At 50.6% G+C, this 9,213-nt stretch overlaps 1 protein-coding gene across 2 annotated transcripts in view; it reads left to right on the top strand.

The window, feature by feature from the left end:
- Spsb1 (splA/ryanodine receptor domain and SOCS box containing 1) overlaps positions 1–7,787 on the top strand; it is a 60,030-nt gene extending 52,243 nt beyond the window's left edge. For both annotated transcript variants that reach the window (XM_028757861.1, XM_028757862.1), the window contains exon 3: positions 5,741–7,787. In XM_028757861.1, the coding sequence (XP_028613694.1) occupies positions 5,741–5,868 (128 nt within the window). In that variant the 3' untranslated portion in view covers positions 5,869–7,787. The remainder of the gene's footprint in view (positions 1–5,740) is intronic.
- The last annotated feature ends 1,426 nt before the right edge of the window (positions 7,788–9,213 follow it).

Below are 9,213 nucleotides of genomic sequence, written 5' to 3' on the forward strand. Positions count from 1 at the left end.
GAAGGAAGGAAGGAAGGAAGGAAGGAAGGAAGGAAGGAAGGAAGGAAGGAAGGAAGGAAGGAAGGAGCAAGGGAAGGAGGGAGGGAGCGAGGGAGGGAGGGAAGGAGGGAGGGAAGGAGGGAGGAAGGAAGAGTGTGTTTATTTTGGTTCACAGTTTGAGGAACACAGTCCATCACGGTGCAGGAGCTGTGAGGCAGTCGTATGACATCCATAGTTGGGAAGCAGAGGAAGATGAATGCCTGCTTTCCCCTTTTCTTCAGTCAGGAACTCCAGCCCTACCAGAAAATTCTGAAGAGGTTGGGTGGGACCATGAGAATGGGAGGGAATAAGTTCTTAGAAACCAGCATGGGGCTGGAGAGGTGGCTCAGCAGTTAAGAGCACTGACTGCTCTTCCAGAGGTCCTTAGATCAACTCCCAGCAACCACATGGTGGCTCACAACCATCTGCAATGGGGTCTGATGCCCTCTTCTGGTGTGTCTGAAGACAGCTACAGTGTACTCACATATATAAAACAAATAAATCTTTAAAAAAAACAAACAAACAAAAAGAAACCGACCGGCAGTTTGTCATGGCAGCTAGGATCCAGATAGACTCGGAATGTCACATCAAGATACTCCTTGGTCAGCGACATGCACTCCGGGCTCTCTCCAGCTTGACGGAATGCCAATACTTGGCTCTTCCTTTTTCCCCAATCCTGGATATATATGGTTTACTTTGGAGGATGCAGATGAAAATAGAAATGTGGCCCTTTCCCAACAAGCTGAGCAGGACATCTGAGGGCAGCCTGTTGTCATAAGCCTTGCTGCAGAGGGAGAGTGAGGGGAGGGGGCACGTGTTAGCGATGTCACCTGCCACCACCGACACCTCAGCACATCGTCGAGGAGCAACTCATGCCTTACAAGGGACCCCCCTTAGCCGATGGTAGGCAAGGGTGGCTGCCATGACAGTTGTCCAGGCAAGAGATGACTGCGCCTGAGGCAACGCAAGAGCTATAGAGGTGGTAGAGGCAGCCAGATTCCAGACCACACACCTCAGTAGATTGTGTGTAAGAAATGAGAAAGGCTAGTGAGGCTCTGACTTCGGGTGTTCACCCTGAGCAGGGAGAGTCAGGTTTGAGAGCTGAGGTTGGACCTTGTTGGAAGCAGGGGCAGGGGGGCCAGGAGATGCAGGCCATGTGTCCAGAGGATCCCAAGAGATGGTATTGGATGCCAAAGGCAGAAAGAGTTTCATGACAAAGTAATGACAGGTCAAGAATTCCGACAGCTGCCTTGGCAACCAGACAGTTGTCAGTGACCTTGCCAGGAGTCATCTGGGTGGATCAGGGTTAAGGCCTGAGGCCTGATGGAGGAAGCAGGATGCTATCTGTCACAGTTCAGGAGGCCAGATGTCCGAGACCAAGCTGTCAACAGGGTTGGAGCTCCCAGAGGCTCCAGGGGAGAATCAGTTCCCTGAGGCCAGCAGGCCTGGCGTCTGCCGTTGCCCAGTTTGTAGCTGTGTCGCCCACTTCCTGCCTCTCTCTGCTCCTGGCCAACTCTCTGTGTATCTCTTCTCTCGCCCCATGTTGTTCTCTGGCTGCCCCGCCACAATGGTACCTTCTCAGTGCTCCCCAGGTCAAACAGTGCTCTGGGGAGACTGACTACCCTGCCCCTGCCAGGGAGTGTCACACCATGAAGGAGAAGTGACACTCTCTCTCAGAAACACTGGCCTCGTCAGGACAGCCGCTTCTCAGAGTTTGGAGAACAGAGACCAAGAGTATCTGTGTCACCCAGAGAGATATCAGTTGCCCTTCCTTAGGGACAAGGACAAGGCTTTGAGGTTTCACGGCTCTTCCTGTGAGAACCGCTTAGCACAAAGAGTAAGCTCAACGGCTAGTTCCTATTCAGAACATTCTAGAATGTCCCCATGAGTATTTTCCCTGTCAGCAGCTTGTAGGAGCAAGCGCCATGTCGGCTGCAGGTGCCGTGGGAGTAAGCAGCGTGACCGTCACTGAACTAATGTCCCTTCTGATGTGACTTTTTTCCTTGATCTGTTGTCTGTCATGGATGGGGACAAAGCACTTGCCTCTTTCCTTTTCTTAACTTCCTGTTCTTGCATGTGCATATGAATGTTATTGCACGTGTGTGGGTACATGTGTGTGGCTGCAGGTGCATGTGGAAGTCCAAGGTATATGTCAGGAATCATCCTGAATAACACTTCTACCTTACTCACTAAGGCAGGCTTCTCAATCAAACTCAGAGCTCACCGATGTGGCTAGTCTTGCTAGCCAGCTTGTTTGGGGAACCTGTCCCTATCCTCCAAGGCTGGTCTTACAGGCCTATTGCCATGTCCAGTTGGCATTCACAGGATCCTGGGGATGCAAATCTGGTCCTCACATTTATACAAGTGCTTTAGCCATCTACCTCCCCTCCCTCTCCCGCCTACCCCAACACCTTGTGTTTTTGAAGCTTCGTTTGGGTCAGATCTTTTTCGGGGTACCACAGACATCTCAGGTTGGGGCTCCAGGGCCATGCAGAACCTCTGAGATCACTAGGAAGCTGTTCCTTTTAGAAATGCAGAAGTTGGCATGGGGGCTCTCCCAGGTCCTCAACCTTCTGCTCCTGGAAACAGTGGTGTCTTTGCAGCACACTCAGCTCCGTCTTCTCTGTCGTTCACAGAGAAATCAGAGATCCACCCCAGCCTCCCGAGGTGAACATAAGCAGCCAGTGGTTCCAGCCAGCAGGACATATGGCCACCAGCTCAGTGGAACAACAGCAAACACTTGGTTAGGGCAGGGAGCAAGCTTATAGCTCTTGTCCAAAAGTATCGAAGTGGGAGCGACCCTCTTGGGTCCTGCAGTGACCAACTGGAATTGGTGCAGTGGGCATTGTGTCTTTTTGCACGGTCCATGCATTCTTATCTCAGGCCAGGACGTGAGAAGCAGGCAGACCACAGCTGTGTACTGTTGTTTCTCTCCCTACGAGGATGGGGAACTGTGACCTGTTCGTTCTTGTTAGCAGAGTGACTGCTTTACTATGATTATATTTTCGACTCTCAATGGATCTCCATAGCCCTTAGCTGCCCCTCCCATAGCTCGTCCTAGAAGACTGCACAGTCCATGACCATAACACACACACACACACACACACACATACTACACACACGCACACATACATGCACACATATACACACGTATACACATACACACACATACACACACGCACACATACATGCACACATATACACATACGCACATATTCACACACATATACACACGCATACACCACACACACACACACACATGCACACATACATGCACACATACATACACATACATGCACACATATGCACACATATGCACATATACACACGCATACACCACACACACACACACACACACCTCTTGGTTGAGGCCACAGTCCTCCCAGGGCCACAGCACAGGTTCCACCTACCATGGTGGTGGTGTCCGCTGCAATGTCCATCCTGAAACATGGGAGCTGGGGCAGTTCTAGTCCTGATCCCCTGCTTTGGAAACTTAACTTCACAAGGGTATCTGTGAGGTGGCCTGAAAGCCACAATACAAGGGTTTCATGGTGGGAATGCCTTCTGGATTGGTGGGGCTCTCAAGCCACCGTAGATGGCTCCTGATGCTTCGCCAGCAGCCCTCCAGCCCTTGGGGAATCCCCTCTAATTTCCAAGTGGGGCTGAACCACATCCTCCTGGAATACCACTCTGAGCAGCCCCAGGCCCTTTGCCTCAGTGACACTCAACGGTGAAGAGGAATCACCATGCTCCCATGTAGAAGGGTCACCCACAACTGCTGGATGTTGGCCAGAGGCTGCAGTTAAGCCTTCTGGGTTCACAGTCTAGTTGGACATGGAAGGATGGAACTCCTTTAGTTTATCCTCCTGCCTCCAGGCCCCTAGTGCTCACACTGAGTTGTCTAAGAAAGGAGCTATTTCAAGGCTTCCCATTAAAACCATTGCTACAGGTCCCGCTCCTGAGAAGCTATGGCAGAAGCTTTCCTTAACTCAGGTTAGAGGTCAGGAGATGCCTAAAGTTTATTCTTTTTAAAAAATTTAACTAAGTTTGTGTGTGTGTGTGTGTGTGTCTGTGTACACGTGCATGCATGGATGTGTATATGTGTGAGTGCTGGCACACCCATGCTTCCATCATTGAGTTTGTGCTGCAGGCACTTTACCCACTAAGGCACCCCATCAGCTCAGCTGTGTCCTGTGGGCAGCGTGTAAGTGTGGGTGGGTGCATACACAAATATGCGTAGAGGTCAGAGGTCAGCTTCAGGTGTCATTCTTGACACAGAACCTCTCTCTCTGCAACCCGGGACTCACCAATATGGTTACCTAGCTAGCCAGTGGAGCCCCAGGAATCCTCCTGTCTCTGCCTCCCCTGCACTGAGATTATAAGTGTGTGCTGCCACACCTGGCTTTTTTCATGTGTTCTGAGAACTAAACTCAGGTCCTCCTTTCGTGGCTCCTTCTAGGTTGAGCCATCTCCCCAGCCTACTTCATTCTTTTTTAATACTGCTCCTGTAAGGCTCAGCTTAGGTGCCATTCGCCATTCTAACGCACCCATATGAAGCACCAGTGACTTCACTACAGTCAGCATCTGAACATTCTCCTACCTCGAGGAATCTTGCACTCCATGTTCTCCCAGACATAGAATTCAATCTTCAGTAATTTTTTACTCACTTACTTACTTTTAGTTCCTTATTATTTGGTGATGGAATCTGACCCCAGAGCTTTGCACGTGCTAAGCACACACCCTTACGGGGGTTATTTTTACTGTCTGGAGGCACACTGGTGGATATTGAAGAATTAAACAGAAGAATGCACTTTAGCATTAGAGAGACAGTCAGTAAAATGCTTGCCTTGCAAGAAGGAGGAAAGATCTGAGTTCGATCCTCCAGAATCCAAGTAAAAAAGCCAGCTGTGATGTGTGCACTTGTAAGGCCAGCATTGGGAACACGGAGAACTCGGCACATATCAGAGGCTAGCTAGTCAGCCTAGCCCACTTGCTGAATTCCAGGCCAATGGCCTTGTCACAGAACAAACAACAATATGGTGAATTGTTTTCCTGAGGAGTATCAGCTAAGGTTGTCCTGTGGCCGCTACATTCACACACATGCATGTACACATACGAACATGTATACACTTTGTCATTGTCCTCTGCCATAAAACGAAGGCAAGGACAGTACCTGACAGGCTCCTGGATGTAGAAGCGGGTGGCATGCAAAGACCTCCCCTCCAAAACCTGCCTGGGGCCCTGCATCAGGGAATGCTGAGAAGCTGACTCACTTTCCCCAGAGCCGTTCATATGGAAGGTCTGTTTGTCCAGATGGGGCAGAGTGGCCCCTCGGGGAGACCAGGAACAGCTCCTTCAGGTTCCAACCCTATCTCTTCCCAAAGGGCAAGCTTAGGCAAGTTGTTTAGCTGCTGCTTCTCAGCTCCCCTTTCTGTAAAAGGAATGAGGACAACAATGGCCTCCCTGTGTCTGCTGCCTCACAACTGATCACTGTCTTGAGAGCCGTGACTCCGAGTCAGCAGAGGGCTTCTGTACCCGTCTGGCTCAGGGCTCCTCTGCAGTTGCCACAATTCAGAATATAAAATACATTTGTTAATGATCTGTTTGTTAAGCTCCACTAAGATCAATTGAGTGCTAACCTTGGGTATGCCGTAAGCTCTGTCTGTTCCAGAACCTTCCTGAGCTTTGCTAAGGTTCTCCTCTCTCTCCTGGTTTTTCCCAGCTGAGCCCCTGCCACTCATGGACCTGTGCCGGCGTTCGGTGCGCCTAGCCCTGGGAAAGGAGCGCCTGGGTGCCATCCCCGCTCTGCCGCTACCTGCCTCCCTCAAAGCCTACCTCCTCTACCAGTGATCCACATCCCAGGACTGCAGACAGCCACCTGGTGCCAACTCACTGAGCCGTTGGGGTCCACCGACCCCTGCGCCTGGGATGGACGCCCACCCTCAGCCATGGGCAGATGTACCCTCTCATCCTACCAGCTGCCTCTGCTGGGCAGACCAATGCCAACGGACTTCTCCCTTCCCAACACTGGCTGAAGCAGCAGCATCCAGGCCCTTCCCTGAACCAGATGCAGAGAATAAACTATGAGAACCTCTCTCAGGCGCCTTCTGCTCTCAGGTGGAGTGGGCTGCCCCCCACTCCCTGCAGAGAGAAGCTGCAGCCACCTGGGGGGTCCTGGGAAGTGAGACTAGCAGGAGATGCCAGTGCAGATTCCAAAAGCAGGAATGTCTGGGACCAGGCCACACAGATGAAGCTCAGGATGTCACATATCATGGACACTGAGACAGAACCCCAGGTTGGACCTCCCTTGGGCCAACTAGTGCCAGCTTTAGAGTGTCAGCTGCTGGTGCTCTGTGCCCTGTATTTATTCTTTAAACAGTAGCAAAGGTCATTTATTTATTCCACTTAGAAAGGAAACTTTGTTGGGTGGCTTCCCTCGATGTCCTCTGTTCCTTTCCCCCGCCTCCCTGGAATGTATGTGCCACACCTGCCTTTCTCCCCGGCCAGGCCTGTGGCACATGGGCTGGTGTGCACAGATACAAGTGTGTCGCCGTGTATGACCCTTGACCCAGTTCCCAAGTAGCTCTGCACCAAGCGCCAGAGCAGACCCTAAGAGAGGACTGTGCAAGTCCCCATGTCCCCAGGTACCTGCTTCTGTTACCTTGGGCATTCACACATGTTTCGGTCTCTTGTCTTCCATGAGCTTTGAATTTTTCCCCCGATTCTTCTGCTATTTCCCATTGGCATCCCCCAAAGCTCTAGGACTGGAAGACCATCAGGACCCACGGGATGAGTGGAGTCTCCAGCCCCTGAGAAAGCCACAGGCAAGGCAGGATTAGAGAGGCCAAGAGCAGGATAGGGTGCCATGAAAGCCTGTGCCCCTCTCAGGCTCAAGACGCTGCCACTACACCCTCAAGCCTCAGAAGTGGGGTGTCGGAAAGCCCCCGGAGATGAGTGCCTGTCCCTAGCAGTGCATGCATGGAGCGTCCCCACACCTGCTTCGGCCCTCTGGCTGTTTCTTTTACTTTAGAGTCAACTCCCTAAATTTGGGAATGTAGCTGGTTGGTAGAGGACTTGCCTAGCAGGCAGGAAGCCCGGGTTCCATCCCCCGAGCCAAGGAGAATCAAAGCTCAGGAGCTGAGGCAGGAGGATTGCTGTACAGAGGTCATGGCCATCCCGGGCTATGTTAAACCTCGTCCTTTAAGAAAAAGAAAAGAAACCAACTTCCATTGAATTTGAGTTCTGTTCATTTCTGCACAGGTACAATAGATGACTTTATTTGTTGAAAATGTTTAATATATTTACATGGATTTATTTGTAAGAGTCATTTTAAGCAGCTGCTGTAGGGTACCTTTTTTTAAAAAAAAAAAAAATCTTCCAGTAGAGTATAATTTTTAAAGCACAGAATTGGTGCCAAGACTAGATAAAGAATGTAAATTATTCCCTTTATATTATGAGGTTCTTTTCCTTTGGGGCCTTTGTCAGACTGTCAAACCTTACCTGTTCTCATCTTGGAGTGGGTTACATTCAGTCGTATAGATCCCAGCTTGTCATCTCTATCCAGCTGTACCCCCGTGGATGCTGGTGAATCGCCAGGCTCTCCTGCGTCCCCCTACTCCACCGCCCCAGGACTCACCACACCTCTCTGACATCCCATCACCGACACCGTAAAGCCTCGTGGCGTGTACAGTCCTGAAACCCCCGTTCTGTTCTGTGATGACTCATAACAGTCGGTAACCTAATAAAGGAAAGTTTGTTAAAATATGAAACCATTTGAGTCCTTTTGTGCCTGGGGGGGGAGGGGCATGGCTAAGCCCTCTTCCATCTGACCAATGACACTGCCTACTGTGGCTGGCTTGCCGCTCCTTGGCCTGGCCTAAGAATGGGGTGCGAGCCAAAGAGTGTGGGTGCCATTCTGGGATACAGCTCACGTTTGCAGAAAGCATGTAACCCCAGAAACCCAATAAACATAGCCCCCTGAGCCCAATAGGAAGTGATTCTGAGTGCTGATGGGTTTCTCTCATTGCCTTGTTTAAAAAGCTCTCAGGGGCGGCGGAGGCAGCGATCGGGGTGTAAAGTGGATAAATTAATTAATGCATTAATAATAATAAAAAAAAAGCTTAGCGTGAGAGTTGGGGAAGATGGCATGTCACTCAAGCGTGAGGACCTCAGTTTGGATCAGAGTGCCAATGGAAAACTCCTAGGAGCAGTGGCAGGCATCTGTAATCCCAGCGCTGGGGACAGAGACAAGCAAGTCCCTGTGGGCCAGCCAATCATGCCAAATCCGTGAGCTCCAGGTTCAATGAGAGGCCCCATCTCTAAATAAATAAATAAATAAATAAATAAATAAATAAGGTGGCGTGTGACTGAGGAAATCAGGTGAGGTAAGCCTCTAGCTTCTGCATGCTTGTGTGTGTAAGAACACACACACACAACACACATACACATGCACACACACGAGCAATTAGCAGGAAAACTTATTAAATTGACTGTGGGCTGGTTAGGATCAGACCAGCAGCTAGCATGGCTGGTTCTGGTCCTTAGAGTCCAGTCTCAGCACTTACCAGAAGACCTCAGGCTTGTACCCCAATGCAGTGGCATTGAAAGAACCATGTTCGGCCAGGGAGCTCATCCCTCCGGCTGCTGCAGCCAGAGGCCCCATGGGAAGGACAGGAAATTCTGGCTTATTTGGAGGAGCAATGAATGACATCGTGAACAGTGAGCTCACATGTCATAACTAGTTCTAGAGAATCACCAAGAGTGGATGCAGCTCACTGCAGGGGCTGAGGGAGGGCATCTGAAGGACGCGCTGGGCTCCGGGGATGCTGTGAGAAATGCCTGGTCAGGGGGTCGAGGCCGAGCAGCACGGCCCTTTCTTCGAGCCTCTTGACCAATCTTCCTTAGCACTTCCGTTATTAAATGCAAGTTCCTGCTTTGTGACATAACTCAGTTGGTAGAGTTCTTACCTAACATGCAGAAGCCCTTCACTGGATTCCCCAGAACCATAGATAATCAGGCATGGGTCACCAAGATGGCTCAGCAGGTAAAGACACTTGCTACCAAGCTTGATGACCCGAGTTTCGTCCCTAGGAATGTCCCCACCATCCATATGGTAGAGAAAACTGATTCCCTCAAATTGTCCTCTGATGTCCTAACGCACAATGTGGTGTGTGCACACAAGCACAGGACAATTAA

This window comes from Grammomys surdaster, unplaced genomic scaffold (genome assembly GCF_004785775.1).
Source record: "Grammomys surdaster isolate TR1022 unplaced genomic scaffold, NIH_TR_1.0 126185, whole genome shotgun sequence".
Classification (NCBI taxonomy): domain Eukaryota; kingdom Metazoa; phylum Chordata; class Mammalia; order Rodentia; family Muridae; genus Grammomys; species Grammomys surdaster.